Below are 20,273 nucleotides of genomic sequence, written 5' to 3' on the forward strand. Positions count from 1 at the left end.
CAGCTTGTGGAGGATGAGAGCCGTGCGGAGCAGGGCTCAGTCCCCCTGGAACCCCCCACCATCCCCACCAGCCTCCCCAGTCACGGGGCCAGGCTGACCCACATCAGCCCGTCGCGTGAGCAGCTGTGTATGTGGTGGTGGCTGGTTATAGGGCGTGGTCGGGCCGGCAGGTGACGGTTGTAACCTCTGCATCTAAGGCGCCGGGGGCGAGTGCGATGAGGAGGGGGGGGCAGCCCCCCGACACGCCGGGAGTGCAGGCTTTCTGGGGTCTCCGGTCACAAGCAGCACGGGTCCGTCTCACAGGCCAGCTGCCCTTGGGCAGCCGGCGCCAGCCGGACCAGGGTAGGACCCCCTCGGGCAGACCCTCGCTCTGTGCCCCGAGCCTGCAGGCTGCTGGCCTCTGTCCACCCTGTAGCCTCCACCCTCGTTCCTCAGCATGGCCTCCTTTTTCCAGACACCACCTCTTCCGGGAAGCCTTCCAGACTCTTTCCAGGCAAGAGTGTTCCCCCTCCCCTGGGCCCTGGACCCTGGGCCACCCAGAGCCGGTCACCTGCCAGCTTTCGGTGAGCCTCCCTGGAGGGGCAGTGGGGAGGCAAGGTCAGACCCCTGGCTGGACTCTTGTAGGGCTCGGCACAGAGCCCTCACAGGCGATGCCCAGTAAGTGCGTGTGTCGCGTGTGACCGCCTTCGAGTAGGGGCACAGTGAGTCACGGTTCTGTGTCCTGGGACTGGCCCAGGGTCGGACAGCTGGAGCCGCGTCTGTCCAGCCCGCGACGTTCGCGGGAGGGCCTGCGCTCTGAGACAGGCGTCCTACTCAGGATGCATCCCGCCCCCCTCCCATGTCTGTCTCCAGGTCCTCGCCCCTTCCCAGGGATCCCTGCTCGTGGGGGGGGGGGTGCTCCCGGGGCCGACGTGTCCCCCCCAGCCTGGCCTGTGTGGTCAGCTGCCCTCCCCCCAGGGCAGGCAGCTCCGTGGTGACCGCTGTTTTCTGATGCACTCCGCAGCAGCAGGGAACAGCAGGCTGAGAGGCCTAGCCCTGCATCTGACCAGGATGGGCACCCCTCACTATGTGACCTTGGGCGAGGCCCCCCTGCCACCGCCAGCCGGGGGCCTGCCCCCCTCCCTGCCCAGCCTCTCTGGGCACAGCCTCGTGGTCTCCAGCCCACTCACGTCTCTGGGTTCTTTGCTTTGTCCTCCAGGCCCCATGACAGGCCGAGGAGCTGCCCAGAGCCCGGGAGCCCGGGGCCGTCTGCTCAAGCAGCGTGGGGCGGCGTCCTCAGAGGGGCCTCAGTCCAGGGGGCTCGTCGAGGGGGCCGTGAGGAGGCCCTGGGTGCAGAGGCCAGGATGGACAGACCAGCCCTGTCCCAGCGCTGGGCCCTGAGTGAGGCACTTATGGAGGAGGGGCGTGAGCGGCCTGTCCTCAGGGGTGTGCAAGGAGCGTGGCTGACCCAGACTGCTCCCCGCCCCGCCACCCCGCCCTGCCTTTCCCCTCCTCCCGCCCCTCTGTGCTGGCGCGTCTTCGTCAGAAGCAGAGCGAGTGGGTCCGCCCTGGGTGGCGGGGGTGGGGCGGCCCTAGGAAGAGGGCGAGGCCCAGGCCCTTGCAGGCAGAGCGAGATTGGCAGGCCTGACGCGTCCCACAGGGGGGTCCACTGTCCCTGGGGGCTCCACCCCCACCGTGGACCGAGGAGGGGGGTGGGCGCAGGGCCCCCCACGCGGCCAGCGGTGCACAAGGCTCCCAGACGCCGTCTCGTCCTCCAAGCCTTGCTCTGGCTCCTGGGGGCACCTGTGACCTTGGCAGCAGGCAGCCGGCCACCTGGACGGACCTGGTGCCAGCTGGAGGTTGGGGTCGAGGCTTCCGTGGAGACTTTAGAGTCTGGTGTTCATAAACGCACTCACACCTCTCCTGCCAGATTCGGGGCCGAGGCAGGTCTTCGGGGCTGCAGGGCCGAGGGGCCAGCTCAGGGGGCCAGGGGCTCTAGGGGCCTGAGGCAGCCAGATCTCGGGGCTCCCGCCCTGCAGCTGTGTCTCCAGCGGCTGGGGGGGGCCCAGTCCTCTCCAGCTCACCCCACTCCCACCGAACCTGGCCAGCCACATGCAGGGTCGGACACACACCTACCCACCCGTGCCCGGTGCCCTCAACCCTTTCTGCCTCATCCACACCGCCTCTCAGAGCCACACCCCAGCCCAGGGCTGGCTGCCCTGTCTCCCAAGGGCCTCACCTGCCCCTAAGCAGAGGTCACTCACACCGCACACCTTGCCCCAAGTCCCAGAGGAAAAACCACTGCAAACAAGTGTTGGGATTTTTTTCCTTTGCAGAATTTTTTTTTTTTTAGTAGACATAGTCTTTTTTTTCCCCTTTCTTATTTTACAGCAAACATTGCAAATATAGAAATATTTCTCTATACAACAGGAGGACAGTGTATAGTGGGGGCAGGGCTGGAACGCACAGTGCCGGCCCCGCCACCCCGGCCATCTGCAGGCACAGCCCTCCCGCCCCCGAGTCCCGCGGGGCTCCGGGACCATGCCGGAGGCCGCCTGCGTTCGCTCTGCCCCGTCCGGTGGCGGCGACAAAGAGACGGACTAAACAGAGTCCGCAGAAAGCCACGGACAGAGGAGTCAGGTAGGGGCAGGCGGCCACACCCCCCACGTCGAGCGTTTTACGTCTTTTAAAGAGAACTTTAAAAAAAAGAGAGGGCAGAGAAGAATCAAAAGGTAATGAAAAAACTCCCCCCCTACCCCCCATCCCTAAGACACAGTTTTCGGAAGTTCCGTGTGTGTGTGCACAGTGTGTGCGCGCGCGCGTGTGTGTGGACGGCCCCTCCCTCCGGTGAAAACGTCTCGGGGCAGGTGCATGCGCTCAGCCACGCGCCCCGCCCCACCTGGCCCGCGAAGCCCAGGGCGTCAGCAGCTGCGGTCTCTGTGTGTGCGCGCGCGCGTGTGTGTGGACGGCCCCTCCCTCTGGTGAAAACGTCTCGGGGCAGGTGCACGCGCTCAGCCACGCGCCCCTCCCCACCTGGCCCGCGAAGCCCAGGGTGTCAGCAGCTGCGGTCTCTGTGTGCGCGCGCGCGCGTGTGTGTGTGGACGGCCCCTCCCTCCAGTGAAAACGTCTCGGGGCAGGTGCACGCGCTCAGCCACGCGCCCCTCCCCACCTGGCCCGCGAAGCCCAGGGCGTCAGCAGTTGCGGTCTCTGTGCGCGCGCGCGCGTGTGTGTGTGGACCGCCCCTCCCTCCGGTGAAAACGTCTCGGGGCAGGTGCACGCGCTCAGCCACGCGCCCCGCCCCACCTGGCCCGCGAAGCCCAGGGCGTCAGCAGCTGCGGTCTCTGTGTGCGCGCGCGCGCCGTGAGTCTCTGGGTTACGGATGCTGCGGTGGCCTCGTGTGCCCTGCGGCGCCGGGCGCGCCCGCGCGGGCCGGCTCAGGACTTGTGCTGCGCCGACACGCCCTTCCAGTAGTCCAGGATGTCATGCAGGTCCTCGTCCTTGGCGAACTGCACCTTCCTGCGCAGCGCGTGGCCGGCTGCCACGCACTCCCCGGCGTCACGGTGCCGCCGGCGGCTCAGTCTGAAGCGGCCCCAGAGGCTGCGGGAAGCGCGGCAGGCGTACTCGGGGCTGGAGGCGTAGCTCAGGTGGTGGTACTGCGGCGACAGCGGTGCGTAGGCCAGGTCGCGGGGACGCGGCCGCGTCAGTGGCTCCAGGATGGAGGCCTTGCGGCCGCCCAGGCTCTCGGGGGGTGCGGGGGGCGCGGGGGGCTCGGCGGGGTGGGGCCCGGGGTACGAGTGCCGGTGCTCCCCGTACTGCCGGCCCTTGTCGGGCTCGGCCCGCAGCACGGCGGCTGCGGGCGTCACGGTGAGGATGGCCTCAGCCGCGGGCGAGCCCTTCTCGATGTACTTGGCCTCGTGGAGCGCAGCGGGCTCCGCGCGGTAGGGCCGCGGGCTGCGGGCGGAGCCGCTGGAGGAGGAGCTGGCCCGCGGGGCCCCAGGAGCGGCCTCCAGGCTATGGTGCCGCTGCAGGCCGCAGGCGTCCTGGTAGGTGGGCGCCAGGAAGCCACGCTTGCCAGCCAGCGGCTCGGCCGTGGACACGGCCCCCGGCTTGCTGCCCTGGAAGGAGGTGGACTCGGCCTTGAGGGCATCGATGCAGTTGTTGATGATCTGGTTGACCTTGTCCACCTCCTTGGCGATGGTGGAGATCTCGGCCACCGAGCTCTGGCTGTCGGGGCCCGGCCGGCCTGGCTCCCCGTCCCTGCGCTCCACCTGCTCCGCTGCGCGCACCTCCATGTAGCCGCCCTTGCTGCCCTTGGGCGTCCCGCTGCCCTCCGCCAGCTGGTACTGCTCCACCTCGCCGGGGCCAGCGGGCAGGTACGGGATGCGGGTCACTGCCTCGGGGCCCAGCAGTGGGCCCTGGGACAGCGGCGCCAGGCCAGGCGCCTCCAGCTCGGGCCCGTACTTGAGCTCGATGATGGTCTTCTTGAGGCTGCCGGCTGCCGCGGCCGCCTGCTTCTGCTTGCCCTCCCGCCGCCGCCGCCGCCGCAGGCAGTAGTAGACGGCGCCCAGCACCAGCACCATGCCGAAGAGGCAGCCCAGGACGGTCATGATGTAGTGGGTGGCCGTGGAGGGGCTGGGCACGGGCCCCGGCGGGCTGGGCGGCTGCGGCAGGCAGAGGGTGAGGCAGGAGTGGTTGTGGAGCTGGCCTGAGCTGCTGGACACCACGCAGTAGGTGTAGTTGGTGAGCGCGTACAGGTTGGTCAGGCGGATCTCCTCCTGGGCGCGCGTCAGCCTGGACACGGTGGACGACTTGCTGTTGTTGAAGTGCTCCAGCGTGTACATGCGGGTGAACGGGCTGGGCAGCCGCACCGAGATGGTGGCTGAGTTCTGGGTCAGCTGCTTGACCTTGATGAGTGGGCGGGCCTCGGCCTGCGGGGCCAGCGTGGGCAGGGCCACCAGCGGCGTGGTGCCGTCGCCGGAGAAGCATTCATCGTCGGCGCAGGGGGCCTCGCTGGGCTCCGCGGGCGGCGCCGGGGGTGGTGGGGGGGAGCGGCCGGCCAGGGGGCGGCCGGGCACGGGGCGCGTCTCGGCCGCGTACGGGCTGTCGGTGCACACGGACTGCAGCTTGCCCAGGATGCTGCGCTGGCCGTGGCGGCCCTGGCCCAGCAGGAAGTAGCCGGAGTAGAGGGGCGGGGACTCGCACTGCACGCGGTCGTGGGCCTGCGTGGCGTTGGCGAAGGCCGCCAGCCAGCGCAGGAAGCCCAGCAGCTCGCAGGAGCAGTAGAAGGGGTTGCTGTAGAGTTCGCACACGGAGAGCCGCGCCAGGCCCACGAAGGTGGCGCTGTGCAGGCGCTGGATGCGGTTCATGGACAGGTCCACGTTGACGATGTTGGGGCACTCCCAGAAGGCGCCGGGCGCCACCGCCTCGATGAGGTTGGCCTGCAGGTACAGGTACTCGAGCTTGCCCAGGCCGCGCAGCACGCCCTCCGTCAGGTTGCGCAGCCGGTTGTAGCCGAGCTGCAGCACCTGCAGGTTGAACTGGCCCGAGAAGGCGCCGTCCTCGATGTAGCCGATCTCGTTCTTGGTGAGGTTGAGGTACGTGAGGTTGCCGAAGCGGCTGAGCGCCGCGTACTGCACACTGCGGATGCGGTTCTCATTGAGCCGCAGGTCCACGATGGTGCTGTTGATCTGCTGCGGGATAGCCTCGTAGGGCGGCTGGTTCTGGCTGCAGATGGCCAGCCACACGAAGCCCTTGTCGCCCTCGATGAGCCAGCAGTCACCGCGCGCCAGCCCGCCTGCCTGTAGCAGGGCGGCCGCCACGCACGCCCACACCCACGGTGCCCCCCGCCTGCACGCGGCCATCAGGACCCACGCGCGGGGGCCACCCGCTCAGCCTGCCCGGGGCGCGGGGTGGGGGCCTGGGCGGCGGGGTGCGCGGGAGGGGAGGGCGCCCGCCTGCTCAGCGGCGTCCCGGGCGCACGGCCCCGCGCTGCGAGGGGAGCGCCTCTCTCATGGCCAGCCACCTCGCTGGGTCCACCCGTGTCCGGCAGGGGCCACGGCCTGCTTCCCCATCGGTCCAGCTGGTCCTGCGGGAGATGAAAGGGGGGATGGGTCAGCAGGCCTCCCCGCGGGCACAGGTCTGGTGCAGGCCTGCAGCCAGCCCATGGGGCGTGATGAGGAAGGGGCCCTGGGGGGCTCAGCGGGGCTGTTCCCCGACCCGGGGCAGGCGTCCACCGCCGCCTCCCACCCTTCATCTGTAGACACGTGGGAATCCAGCGCCAAGCTGGATGGGCGGGCACAGCAGGAGCAAGGCTGCCGTCACTCAGCCAGGGGAGATGGGGGTGACGGGTGCCCGGGGGGGTGGCTGAGCCCTCTGGGCCTGCTTCCTCCAACAAACCGCAGACCCCGAGGCTGTCACCACCGAGTCGGGTCCCAGCAGTAAGGACTGGGAGGGGAGTGTCCCCCGGCTCAGCAGAAGACACCGCTGCAGCCCTGACGCCTCCCACCTGACCCCACCCACCCTGGGTCTCGGCTGGGAGCACCTTGCTGTCTGCTCCCCCAACCCCCGAGCTGCCCTAGAGCAGGCCCTCCCGACCGCACGCTCACCCCCACCCACGGAGCCCGCGTGTGCGAGATGTGGCCGGACGGTCGCTGGGTTGGTCCTGCTCGCCGGGGCTGTCCTCTGCCCCTCGTATTTCTCCCTCAGGACCGAAGGATGGGGGTGTGTTTGCTTGTTACTGTTTGGATTTACAGCGGCCTCTGTAACCGCTCTGTGGCCTGGCAGGCAGCCAGCTGACTGTATTTCACTGATATTGACGTTTGCAACTAGTCTGCACTGAGGTGGGTTTAAATCAGGAGGAAAAAATAATGGTTTCTCCCCCTTCAGAAACTTCATCAAGAACAGTTCTGAGCTTGCTCCTGCGGAAGAGCCTTTCTGATTTAAATCGAGGGGAAGGGTCAGCAGGGGTGGGGATGGAAGAAGGTCCTGGCATGGCCCAGCACTGCCATGCGACCCCCAAGAAAGCTCGGGGCCATTCTGGGCCCAACCAGAAGCGTCTGGGAGAGGGGCAGCCTGGGGCTTCCTGGGTCCCCCTCCCCTCAGGGAGCAGCCCCGGGTCCCCGTATGGTCTCCCGTGATGTGAAATCTATACCCCGTGGGGCATCCCGGGGCCATCGCCGCCACCTGGAACCCACCCCCACGCACCTGCCCCATCATCCCGATGCTGAGATGGGGGCTGCACTGGTGGCCAGAGGCCCAGAGTGGGCCGGGCAGCAGGGTCTGTGCCTGGGCAGGTGTGGGTGGGAGCACCAGGCTCCCCGGGCCCAGCTAGGAGGTGCAGCCTGATCATAATCACTTTTAATCTCTTGCTCAAAATAACCCAAAGTCAAGTTAAGGAGGATTACAGGCCTAAAGAACCCTTATCTCAGGGCTGCCCAGCCTGTGCCACCCCATGCTTGGCACACCTGGGCGTGCGGTGGCGTGAGTGTGTGCACACACACACGCTGGGACCTGCATGCCTGGAGGTGGATGCAGCCTCACCCCAGCACCCAAGGGCGTGCCGGCAGCTGGGATCCAGCCGGGTGGGTGTACCGCCTCCTGCCCTGGCTGGGAAAGTCTAAGAACTGTGCTGGGGACCAGGCCCGCCCCGCAGGCACCCCCGCCCAGAGGCTGCCCATCACACGGAAGGTGTGACAAGGAGGCGTGACTAACCCAGCCCACCCTGAGTCCCCAAGTCTCCCGCTCCCAGAGCCTGGGCTGAGCGGGAGCCAGGCTGGGGAGACGGCGCCTCGCTGAGAGTGTGGGTGCCACCTGTAGGCCATGCCCCCACCGCGTGCAAGCGCTGCCTCTGCCCCCGTGACCGCGGCCTCCAAGGGACCCCAGAGCGCTGCCCACGCACATGGGCGGGGGGTGGGGGCAGAGGGCTGCGGCCAAGGTCGCCTGTGAGCAGTGGGACAGCGGTGCCTCGTCCCTGGGGGGCCCCTCGGCCACCGTGTGCATCATCATCCTGAACCTCAGCAGGCCGGGGGGCAGACCCTACCCCCAGGGCCTGGGAGCCCCGTGGACTGGGGACCTCGGGAAACAGCTGGTCGTCCACTTGGGAAGGTTCAGAAAGTTCCGCCAAGCCCCCTGCCCGCTCACCCCCTGCCCCCTGGGCACCCCATGTCTCTGCGCATGCCCTGGGCCCAAGGTTCCAAGAGACCTGTCCTGCCCTGCGCCCTTGACTCAGGGCCCGGCCCAGGTGGAGCAGGGGCCTCACCCTGCCCGGCCGGCCCTCGGCCTCTCCGGGATCCCCCGGAGAGGGGTCCCCATGTCCCCTGCACCTCTGACGTGGGCCCCCCCGCCTCCCACCCCAGCCCCTTGCTGTGCCCGCTGACCGTGCCAGGGCAGAGGGCTACCTGCGCCTCACCTGACAAGATGGCTACAGTCTCAGGTGGGGCAGGGTGCTAGCAACGCGGCTGGGCAGTGATGCTGTTGGACACGTTCTAGAACCTTCCTCAGGGAGACAGCAGGACTGGACAGACTCAGGCCGCGCCCCCTCCCCTGCCTTCCTTCCCAGGGCTGTCAGCGGTTCCATCCCTCCCCGACCCTCCAGGCAGTGTCCGGCCCCCACCTCCCAGGCCGCCTGCTGCTCAGGGGCACCTCCTGTCCTTACAGGTGGCAGCCCCGGTGGCCCCGCCCTGATCCCTCGCTGTCCCCGCGTGTCCCCCAGCCCCCTGGTGCTCCCTCCCCAGCAGTCACAGTGCTCCTCCGCGTGCCTGACCCGCCACCCTCCCTGCCCTGGGCCCCAGACTCGGACACAGCTGCTTCCCTTCAAGCTCAGACCCCCGATGGGGCGTCCTGCCCCGCGCTCCTCGTGCAGGAACCAAGTTCTGTCCTCGGGTCCCCGCTCCGGGCTGCACGCGCCCAGGCCCACGGCTGCAGTGCCCACACCGCTCCCAGCCGCAAGCCCCGCTTCCCGCCACGCCAGCCCCTTCCCTTGGGCAATGAAGCCCACTGCCCCATCCGGTCTGCTGGCACCCACACTCCATCTCCCCACAGCCCAGGGACCGGGAGAGCCTCATGGGACCCCGCTGCAAGGGGAGCGAGACCCAGGCCCCCCACGTGGACCTGCCAGGGCCTGCCCAGCCCCTCTGCCCTCCAGCTGCCCCAGCACAGCTGCTCCGCCAGAGGGCGCGTCCTGCTGCTCATCAGAAGAGGCCCCTCATCTCGGGGTGGGGGAACCCCAGGCCAGCAGCCTCCCCTCTGAACCAGCTCCTGACTGTCCGTCACCCCGTCCTCTCCGCCCGCCACCGTCTCCTGACGGGCTCCTTGTCCTCTTGATTCATTTTCTGGATGAATGTCCTCCCTGGCCGGGATGTGAACTCCAGAGGGAAGCGTCCAGACCCCGCCGTGATGCGCCAGGCCCAGAGCTGTGCCAAGCGCGTGGGGGGCGCCCGGCCGGGCACATGCGCTCCGTTTCCTCATCTGAGACATGGGGGAGGGGCGCCCAGCTCTCAGCACGAGCTGCTCTGTTCATGGGGCCAGTGGGAGCTGCCCCTACGCCCGAGGGCCACCCTGGCCTGAGTCCCGACACGGCCAGGAACGCGTGTGTGACGCGCCCATCCTGTGCCCAGGAGGACATAGCCCCCGGCACGAGTCAGCGTCACAGCCGTCGGGCCCGCAGGCCTCACCACGGTCCTGCAGGTGAGGGGGCAGCATGGCCACCACGCCCTCCGGGCCCAGGGGAGAAGGGACAGCAGGCCCCCCAGAGCTCCCCGCCCCGGCCCCGAGGAGGCCCGACGGGGACGCTGAGCTGAGCCCGGCATCGGGTTTGCTCCTTCACATCAGCACTACAGCCTGGGTCGCTGCTAATGACGTGAGGAAATATGGCGGTTCCAGGCTTTTAAACTTCTTATGACTGGATTTGCATAATCACGGGCACTGTGCGGGGACAGAAGCACCTGTTTATAAGACACGGGGCGCGGACAAGGGCCGGGCTGGCCAAGGAGCCCGCCGCCCGAGAGGAGAGACTCGACGCCTCTGGAGGGCCACGCAGGCTGAGGGCCAGGCGCGGGAGTCACATACCCGGGCTCTGCCGACAGATCACGTTTACAGCTGACGTCTGCTGGTCTCTGCAGCCTGGTGCTGCCGCAGAGAGACGGGTCGTGGGGGGCACGAGGCAGACGGCGTGACCCGGACCAGCCAGACCAGCCGTGGGGCCTGCCTTCGAGAAAGGGCGCGGAGCCAGCAGCAACCGCAGGTTCCCAGGCTGGGACTGGCGCGCCGGCCGTGCCGTGCTCCGGCTGTGACCCCGGGTAGTCACCCGGCCTCTCTGAGCCTGCTGCCTCCTCGGCCAAAGGTAACAGGGAGGCCGGTGTGACCGGAGGCGTCCCACGTGGGGCGCTCTACGCCCTGGTCTCCCTGCAGCTGCCCGCCGGCAGACAGGGAGGAGCCCTGGGCAGCGTGTCAGCGAGGCGCCCACCTAGTGTGCCCGCGGCGGGCAGGCGTGGCTCGGCACCTCCCCAGAGCCCGCCCTCGCCCGCCCCCTGCCTCCCTGGGTGCCCACGGAGACTGGCACAGGCTCCCACAGTGGGTGGCCCAGCGAGGCTGGTGCCTCAGGACCTGGCCACGGGGTTGGGTCCGGTGAGCCCCTGACCTCGGCTGCCCGCGGCCTTGTCCTCCGGGAGGCGTGAGGAGGCGGGATCATCCCTGCCCTCCACCCTCAGGGATGGAGCCGGTGCGGGCCAGGCGCAGAGGCCCTGCATGCCTGAACCGCCCGCCAGGCGCCCTCGGGCCTCACCCTGCCCGCTCAGAGGCTGTGGCGCAGCACGTGTGCAGGTGTGCCCTCTTCCTTCCTCCGGGACCCTGCACCTATCAAGTGCCTGCTGTATACTAGCCCGCTTCTCCCATCTGCGGGGAGGCAGGTGCCAGCGTTACACAACTGGATGCAGGGGAAGTGGGCTCAGGGCAGGAAAGGTGTTGGCACAGGGTGGCAGGCCCTCCCAGAGCGGGGGCGGGAGCACAGCTCACACCCGTCACTGTGTTATTAGAGCCCCTGGGTTCCAGGGAGGGCAGCAGCTCCAGGGGGCGGGGGGAGGTGCCTGAGCAGGAGGCTGGGGGGCTGGAGTCCTGCCCATTCCCCCTCGCCCGCTCCATCACCCCCCCACCCGCCAGGCCCCCGTTCAGGCTGCTCAGGAGTTAATTAGGGACCCAAACATTTCATGGTCTGTTATGCTTCCATTGGGCATCTTTTTAAATTAAAAAACATGATGTACGGCATCGTTGGAGGGAGAAATCACTTTGCAATGGTTTCCCGCTTGGTGCTGGCAGGACGTAGGCGAGGGTAGCTGGCTGGCCTCCGGGGAGGGGGGCTGACGCGAGACCCTCTCCAGGGAAGGGTGGGGGTGCCCGCCAGGTCCTGTTCCGCTCACAGCCCCAGGGCCCTGGCGCCAGGAAGCGCTGTCTCCAGTCGGACCCGAATCTCTCCTTCTGAGGGCTGGCTGGCCCGAGCCTGGACGCCAAGGTCGTCTCTTCTGCTCCTGCTGGTGGACCCTGGACCAGGGGCCCTCCCGAGGCCCTGAGCTCTGAGCCCAGCCTGGCAGGGGGCAGGGCTGCCACTAAGGCTGTGGGGAGGGCCCAGGGCCCCCTGTGCTCCGCGGCCCCAGGACCCTGTTCACGCAGTCACACCTCTGCACACGCGGGCCCTGCCTCACTTTGCCGGGCTGTGATTATTCATCAGAGCATCCTTCCTGGCCACGATTAATGGTGTTAAAGATTTGGGGCACGGTTTTGGAGCAGAGGTTATAAATGAACAATTAGCCCTCAAATGCTAAATTAGTATGGGAAATAAAACGCCAGGCAAAGTCGGTCTAACAGCATGTGCAGCGTCACAATCAGGACACGTCTGCAGAGCCCAGGCTGGTCTTGGCGGCCAGCACAGGTCCACTCAGCGCTCGGCAGCAGGGGGTCCATGTGGGAATCGCAAGAGCTGTTCACACCGCCCAGCAACCTGCCTGTTCCCAGGGAGCAGGCGGGCGGGCGTCTGAGGACGCATTTCCCTGCAACCTGCGCCACCGAGTCCCCAGAGGCGTGTCCTTCCAGGAGGCTCCCGCCATCAGCTGCCCCGCACACGCCAAGAAACCCCCCAGACACATAAGGCCCATGCTCCAGCCCCACCGAGTCTGAGCTTCAAAAACAAACCTGGAAGCTGCCTGGTCTCATCGTACCCGAGGCCGCAGCTTCCAGAGGGGACGCCGCCCACGGCCCGGCCTGGGCCAGTGTGCACACGCGTGCGTCACCACAGACATACTCGGCTCGCGCTTGTCACCGCAGACACTAGCGCTCACGTGCGTGCGTCATCAGACACACTCGGCTCACGTGCGTGTTACTGCAGACACGTGCTCACGTGCGTGCGTTACCACAGACGTGCTCACACAGGCTCGTGCTCGTGTGCGTCACCACAGACACAGCATGGCTCTTGTTGGGCTGCTCCACCCATGGGGACCACGGGCCCTCCTGGGACCGGACACCCACCTGTCTGAGCATCCCTACATCTGCATCCATCCGTGCAACTTGCCTGCAGCAGAGGAGGACTCCTCGGGCACAGAGAAGGGTCAAATCTCACCCACGCCGCCCCCCCCCCCCCCGCAGGCACAGTGGGGTCGTCAGGACTCGGCCCCCAGCCCAGGGGGCCGCTCAAGCCCGTCCCCCTCCCCCACAGCCGACCAGGCCCTGCCCGCCTCCCTCACCCTTCCTGTGACCTACGAGGCGGTGACCAACTCGCATCTCTCACATTTTCCGGAAGACACTGTCTCCTCTGCCTGGAACACCCCTCCGCCCACCCCAGCCCTCTGCGGCCTAGTTTCCTCCGTTCAGACTCCAGGCTGGGGTCTCCCCTGGGTAATGCCCAAAGCTGCTGGGGCTTGCCCCACCATGACCCCACACCGCCAGGACCAGACCCCCGTCTCCCCACCCGTCAGATCACAGGCAGAAAGCCCGTGGCCAGCAGGGCCGGGTCCCTCTGTCTGCCCGGCGCAGAGCGGGCAATGCCCTGAGCCCATGGGAGCCCCCATCACCAGAGGACACGCCACTCGCCCCGGGACGCCCCCCACTCTCCTCTCTCCCGGAGGAGTTCTTGTGGGGCCCCTTTCACTTGCAGATTACCCCCGTTTGCACAGTGAGCTGTCCCGAGGTCACTCTCCGAGGTGGCCTCTGGGGACTCCTGTTCCCACACGCACACACACCGTTTAAATCACTTTCTCCACTGGTCAGAACGGCCATCATCAAAGTCTACAAGTGACAGGTGTGGAGGGAAGGGAACCCTCCTACACGGTTGGTGAGGATGCAAATGGGGTGCAGTCACAATGGAGAACAGTCTGGAGGTTCTTCAAAAAACGAAACCCAGAACTACCATGCGATCCCGCTCCTGGGGGTGTGTGCAGAGAAAAGCTCATTCAGACGGAGACCCTGGTGTTCACTGCGGCAGCGTTTGCAACAGGCGAGACGTGGAGACGGCCTACACGTCCATCAGAGAGCAGGGGGTGAAGACGGGGTACACGTCCACAACGCAAGCCTGCTCCACCGCGAGAGGGAGGAGGTAACGCCGTTGGCAGCAACACCGGTGCTCAGCCCGTCGGAAGGACGAACACACGTGACAGCCCTCACCTGTGCCCTCGAGCCCGCGACGCAGCTGAGCGTTCGTGAAACAGACAGCGGACAGACAGGCGCGCTGGCGGGGGGCCTGGAGCAGGAGTCGGCTGAGCGGACGCAAGCTACACAGCGCGCGGCGGTCCACAAACTCTGTGGCACAGCGACTGGCTTTGTGGGCGGACATTTTCCACAGACAGGGTGGGGATGGTGGTGACGGTTCAGGTGGCAACGCGAGCGGCAGATGAAGCTCTGTGGGCTTGTGTGCCCAGCCCCTGCTGTGTGGCCAGCTCCTAACGGGCAGCCCCGGGCCGGGCACCCGACACACAGGACGGGCAAACGCAAGGTCCTCCTGTGCCACCTGGGACGTGCCCACACCCTGTGATAAACCGCGGCGGGAGGGAAGATGTAGGTGCACACACAGGTGTAAGTGAATCGCTGCTCTGTGGCAAAGCCCCACACAACACGGCACGTGTCAGCAGGCTTCAGCGAAAAATAACATAAACCACTGTGCCTCTGTCAGCAGCTTCCATGTGCAGGGGGAAGGACCGTGTGCACATTCGTCGAGGTAAACCTTTTAGAACCATTTCATCCCACCCTTCAGAACATGCCACCAAGCTCCGGACAGGGCCGCACAGAACCTGTAAATTGATTCTGGCAGAGCCTCCAGGTTGACGGTGTTCCAGCGTGGCTCACGACACTACTGCTGTTTCCCCCGGCATCTCTCAGGAAAACTTTACAGAGTTCTTCCTAATAATCCTACTTTTTTCTTGTAAATGCATTCCTACGGATTCGGGGAGGGTTTCTTTGTTGCCACTGTGACTGGGAACTGTTTACTTCATTATGTTACCCAACCAGGTGCCGCTGGTACAGAAGAAAATTATTGATCCATGTACGTCTGCGTTCTGCTCAGCCCAGCACCTCCACCGAGTTCTCCTATTATTTTTTCACTTGGTTCTCTTGGGTTTCTAAGCTCTCAAATCACATTGTCTGCAAATAATTTCAATTCTTTCTCGTATCCCATTTAATTCTGTTTCATGTCTTATTGCTACGTCAAGAATATCTGGACAGTGATAAAGGGCACACTGCTGGGTATTTTTTAATAAAAGTTTCTGAGTTGGAATCAAGAATCTCAAATCACCTAGATGACCCTGGCTGTTGAACTGAGACACAGACGCTTCACTGTGGTAAGAAAGTATCTCTCTGGCTCTATTTTTAGCAGTTACTTTAAAATACTGGTGCTGGGTTTTATCACAGGCCTCTTGTCCTTTATTCCCGTGGCATTATGACTTACCTGCTAGCACTATGTATCACATTAATAGCTCTACTATTAAGCCATCTTTGAATTCTTTCGATAAATCCTACATAATCATGGCAGAGTCTCTGCCTGATATTCTGTGGAATTGAACTTGCCTGTGACTTACCGAGGATTATTGATCTACTGTTCATGGGCGACATCCCTGTGGGGCTTCCTTCCTGGGCCATCTTCACAGTTTGCGGTCTGGGGCCCATCTCACTCCAGCCTCCTGGTTCTGTGAGCCCAGCCGCCCTGGAGAGCTGCGCAGACAAGTCCCACAGGCCCGTTTGCAGGGTGCACGGCCATCTAGTCATGGGAAGCGTCACCCTGACCTGTCCTCTGTGCATTCTGGGTTTACAGGAGTCGGGTCGGCTCAGCGCAGGTGAGCAGCAGGGAGACCTCAGCTGGGAAAGTTAAGGACGGGCGCCTCGCTCAGGGAAGTCCTGCCCTGGCCTCCAGGGGCCCAGGGCGGTGAGGGGAGGGCTGCGCAAGGGCCCGGGAGGGAGACCCAGCCCCTCGGTGAGGTCAGGGTCACACCCTAGCGGGCCTCTGCACCATCCGTGGGGACACACAGACGTCACATGCGCCCAGAGACACCAGCAAGAGGAAGGCACAAGCCCTCTCGGCCCGCCCCATGACCGACGGGAAAATGCGATTCATGGGGGAGGCGAGGCCGTGGCCCTTACAGCAGCCGGTGTCCCCAGACCTCCCTGCCCTGGGAGCTGACCGCCCCCCGGCCCCAGGGGGTCTCTCTCTGCACCCCTTGAAGCAGGGGGCCCGACTCCGCTCTGGCGACAGCATAGGTGGAAGGAAGCCGTGTCCTTCCCGGGCACGGCCCTCAGCCAGGCCACCAGGGATGCGTCCGGTCTGGGAAGAGCCGCCGGCTGACAGCGGCTCCTGGCACCACATGTGGAGCTTAGGATCGAGGTGGGTGGCGTCTGGTGTGAGGGTCCGTGGCAGACAGAGCTGCCCCTCTGCCCCCGGCCGGCTCTGTCAGTCCTCGGCAGTCTATGAAAATGTCAACCCCTAACACAGCAAACATCCCTACAGCTGCAGGGCCGAGAACGGGACTGGGAGACACTGCTGCCCACGGAGATGCTCGGGCAGGCGCGGGTCTCTCCCGTTCCCACCCACGCTTGTGTCCGGAGGTGAGCCTGTCCCTCCGCATGGGGCTGGGGGTGCAGATGGCAGAGGCCAGGGCGCCTGGCACCTGAGTCTGCCCCACCCCTCCAGCTTGTGGTCCAGAGGAGGACCGGGCAGAGGGGTGCTGCTTCCTGCCGACGGCCAAGCGCGGGGAGGACTGAGCGCAGACCCCACGGACAGGGGGAGAGGTCACCCACGGCCCTCTCAAGTCCAGGAGCTGAGAGGCAGGACGCGCGGACACGGCTGGAGCCTCCCGCCAGGAGGAGCCAGGGCAGCCCACGGCCGCCCCGAGGCCTTTGGTCACTGCTGGAAGGTCGCAAGGAGGCAAAGGGAAGACAGCCCCAGTTACCTGGCCTTGAGCCTAAGGAGACCCCCCCACCAGATTAAAAGGCCCTGTCCCCATCGTCTCCACTACCGCAGGGAGGAAGACCACGGCCGCACACCTCGGCCACTGAGGTGGAGGGGACACCCTGGCCGGCAGCCCGGGAGACTCCCCGCTCCGTCGCGGGGACAGACCTCTCCCGCAGTTGCTCGCTGGCTCACTCAGTACCTCAGGCGCAGGACACGGCAGCTGTGCTCGGGTCAGACTCTGTGAGAACGATGCAGACCACAGGATCGCTCAGCCCTAAGCTGACCTCACAGCCCGATCCCATCACTCGGTGCTGTGTGCGCCCGCGCCCAGCCGCACACACGCAGGACGCCACTCACACCAGGCCCCAGAGGTGGGGCGCAGCCGCCCACAACGGGGGATGCAGACCTGAGGCTCCAAAACCCCCCCGTGTCACGGGGGCTCATAAAGACAGAGCGCAAGCAAAAGCCTGCAGGAGGATCGTCAGCACAGAACGTGGAGAAGGACTTAGCTTCAGATGGAGGCGGGCAGGATGGGTCCTGGGGGTGACGGCGGGTGTCCGCGGGGTGACAGCGCGCGGCACCAACACGCTCAGGGCCCCCGGCCTGCACGCGGCGACGGTGACTTCACGTTCTGCGTATTCTACCACCACTAGAGTCTCAGGAAGAAAGCCCCTGCCAAGGAGGCAGGGTCTGAGAGGGCTGCAAGGGGGCTGTGGCCTCGGGGGTGGGGGTGGCGGGGCACCGGAATGCCCTCTGTCCCCTCCAGGGCGTCCCCGGACGCGGGAGGGGACCGCGTTACTTTCACTCTGGAGAGGAGCCCTTTCAGGCACTCACGCTATCATTCTTCATACCTCGGGTGGCGTTAAATATTTTATAATTAGTGAAATATTTATTAGAGATTTCTTAAATATTTGAGACAGCGTAAATATTTTACAACAGATTTTAAAGTGTTTTGAAAAGGAATGGACCGCTGTGTGAGCTCCCCGTCACCTGAGGAGTGCTTGGACAGGCGGGCGTCGGTGCGGGCACTCGGGCTGGAGGGGGCGGCTGGAGCAACGGTCTCCGGGCCGGAAACCCGGCGGGGCCACTCGTGAGCTTCAACCACGCAGACCACCGCCCCCGCCCCAGGGCCGGGCTCTGGTCCCCACTCAGGAAGTCGCGCGAGGCCCCGGAGTCTGGATTTGTTCCGAGGGCCCCCTGGCTTCACGGGGGCTCTGTCTGGTCTGCGCGTTGCTTCCAGGCCCCAAGGACCAGGCCAGTCTCAAGTCAGGACATAAGGCTGTCGGCTTCACGGTCGTTGAGTCAAGGGTGATGTACCAGCCCTGAGCTTGATCCCTGGAGGTCAGGCGAGGCCGTCGACGCCTGACGTCATGCCGTCGATGCGTGACGCCACGCCGTCGATGCGTGACGCCACGCCGTCGATGCGTGACGCCACACCGTCGATGCGTGACGCAAGGGCTCCCCCCGCCCGGGGGGGCGGGGCTCAGCACCACGGGGAGGCGAGGCCGCAGGGCCGGCTGGAGCCCGAACTTCCCCGCGGTCCATCCGGGGCTGCCGGCGTCACAGGCGTCACGACCCTCGGCGGGCGGAGCCACCCTGCTGCCTGAGGACGCAGGGGTAGGCGCCCCTCGGAGGCCCGCGTCCACCCGGGGTCTCTCCGGCCAGGCCCGGCCTCACCAGGCGCTGGTTAACCGTATGCGGGTGACACTCGACCGCGCGGACAGGTGCGTAACGCTCCCAGGAGAGGCTGCGTCCTCACCTCACGCCGATGGCACCGACACCCCAGCCTCTTCCGCCCGGTCGACAGAGCGAAGCCCCTACTACGCGCCAGGCAGTCTGCAGGGAGGCGGGGCGCACGGGTGAAGCGTCCAGCAAGGTGCCCTCCCAGCCAGCCTGAGGATTCTCTCCGAGGGAGCCTCCCCGCTCTGGCCTCTGCTCTCTGAGGCTCAGAGAGGGCGAGGAATTTTCCCTGGGTCACACGGCAAGGTCACGGCAGAAGCGGGGAAAGGGCCTGGCCGTCCTGACCCTCTCCCGGGGGCTCCTCTGGGCCCCCACCCAGGACATCAGGCCGGTCACAGCCCCAGGGCCGGGAGTCCAGGCCGAAGTCGAGAGAGGGGTCAGTCTTGGAGCTGGTTCCCTTCTGCCTGCACCTCCTGGCCAAATGGGGTGAGCAGAAGGGCTGAGCACTCGGGCTCCGCAGACAAGCTGCCGCTCGCCAGACAAGGACCCTGGGCAAGCGTGGAATCTCTGCGTCACTGCTTCCATGTCAGAAAGCCAGCAGCTGCCCCCCAGGGCTGGGAGAACCAGTTACAGTCCTGCAGCTGACTGCTTCCGGCGTCTGACATCACAAGCGCTGACACCCGTTCATGTAAGCGCTCCTACACGCAGCAGCGCAATGACGGGCCTCATTCTGAGAAGAGGAAACTGAGGCACCACAAGAGCAGGCGGCCGGACTGGGAGCTGGACCCGGCGGACGGCGTGGGCCACCCACTGGACCGTCTGGGCACGCGGGGCCCGAGTCCAAGCCAAGTGTCAGCATCCAGTTGTCCGTCCTTCAGATAATAATGCAAGGATGCCCCAGTTCACTAAACACACAGAAATCCTGACAGCTGGGTCTGAGAGAGGGAGGCCCAAGTACTGAGATGGAAGAAAGGGTAAGCTGTGGGAGCAGAGACATGGCCCCCGGTGGCCTGGCCCGGCCCCTGGCTGGAGGGACACAAAAGCCAACGGGGGCTTTGCCAGAGGCAGGAGGGGGTGGGGACCCAGCCCCCCCTCCCCCCGGCAGTGCTGTACAGGCTGACTGGGCCCTTGAACCTGGACACCGCTGCAGGTGGCAAGGGTGCCCTGGGCGAGGGGAAACGGTACTGGGCGGGGGGGGCATCCTTGAGCTGAGCCCCCTGTGAGCGGCAGGACCAGGCGTGGGCGGAGCTGGGGAAGGGATGCCCTCCATGACTCAGCTCACAAGTGCCGCACATGGCCTCGCAAACACCACAGAGGCAGGGGCTGCTGCCTGGAGACCAGCAGGCTCCAAGCAAGGACGCAGCAGAAATGAGCTGTTCAGTGAGAACAGTCAGGAGGCGACCGTGGACCACGGGGCAAAGAGAACGGGCTCAAGTTGTTGCCCCGCTAACAAGAACAGACTTGGCCAGCATGCTCCTTTCCCTTCACCGCTCCTGCTTTTCCCACCTGAGATGCAGACATGATGACTGGAGGCACAGCAGCCTTTGGGAGGCCATGAGGACAAATGCTGGGACTGGCCAAGGGGGAAGCTGCGAGAAACCTGACCTGCTGACGGTCTCCTTGGACTCTGCACCGCCCGCACCATGCACCCGTTACACGAGAGAAAAAAAGGAACGCCTTCGTGGGGTTCAGCCACACAAGTGTCAGGGTTCTGTCTTATGCGGCCAAATTCAATCCCGAGCTGACACAGCATAAAATACTGCTGAACAATTTCATTAGAAAGTTACTCTCAATTTAATTCTTTTCAGCGCTTCTGATTACATCAAGAGAAAGTCTCAGGTCAGGGCTAGCACGTCTTGAACACCTCTGCACACTTGCTGTTTTCCCTTTTTAATAAAGCGATAGAAGGCCTTGGGCTCTGAGCCTCCCCTGAGCCCCAGCATCCAACTAGAATTTAATAACATTGTTTTGTTTCCAGTGAATTTATTTTTATGATTATCAATTCTATTTATGGAAAAGAAGGCTTGTTTTCCATTTGTAGTAGTGCCATAAAACTTCCCTTTTAAATAAATGTATTTAAGTTTTTAAAAAGTAAATTTACTTAAGAGGAAAAACAGTAAGCATGCAGTCAGCGGGAAGGCGGGGGTGGGGGTGGTACGTGGGTGGCTGCTGCGGATGGTCTATGGATGGTCCACCA

The 20,273-nt window shown here is 65.2% G+C and overlaps 1 protein-coding gene and 1 long non-coding RNA gene across 9 annotated transcripts in view; one reads left to right on the top strand and one right to left on the bottom strand.

Annotated features, from left to right (window-relative positions):
* Window positions 1-2,207: 2,207 nt before the first annotated feature.
* ELFN1 (extracellular leucine rich repeat and fibronectin type III domain containing 1) overlaps window positions 2,208-20,273 on the bottom strand; it is a 90,191-nt gene continuing 72,125 nt past the window's right edge. For all 8 annotated transcript variants that reach the window (XM_070460556.1, XM_070460558.1, XM_070460559.1 and 5 more), the window contains one exon: window positions 2,208-6,064. In XM_070460556.1, the coding sequence (XP_070316657.1) occupies window positions 3,414-5,840 (2,427 nt within the window). In that variant the 5' untranslated portion in view covers window positions 5,841-6,064 and the 3' untranslated portion in view covers window positions 2,208-3,413. The remainder of the gene's footprint in view (window positions 6,065-20,273) is intronic.
* LOC110136650 (uncharacterized) lies at window positions 18,042-20,172 on the top strand. The gene is made up of 2 exons (XR_002313694.2): window positions 18,042-19,050; window positions 19,391-20,172. It is a non-coding gene; the product is annotated as an uncharacterized lncRNA (long non-coding RNA).

The sequence above is a fragment of the Odocoileus virginianus genome, chromosome 33 (genome assembly GCF_023699985.2).
Source record: "Odocoileus virginianus isolate 20LAN1187 ecotype Illinois chromosome 33, Ovbor_1.2, whole genome shotgun sequence".
NCBI classification, from domain to species: Eukaryota; Metazoa; Chordata; class Mammalia; order Artiodactyla; family Cervidae; genus Odocoileus; species Odocoileus virginianus.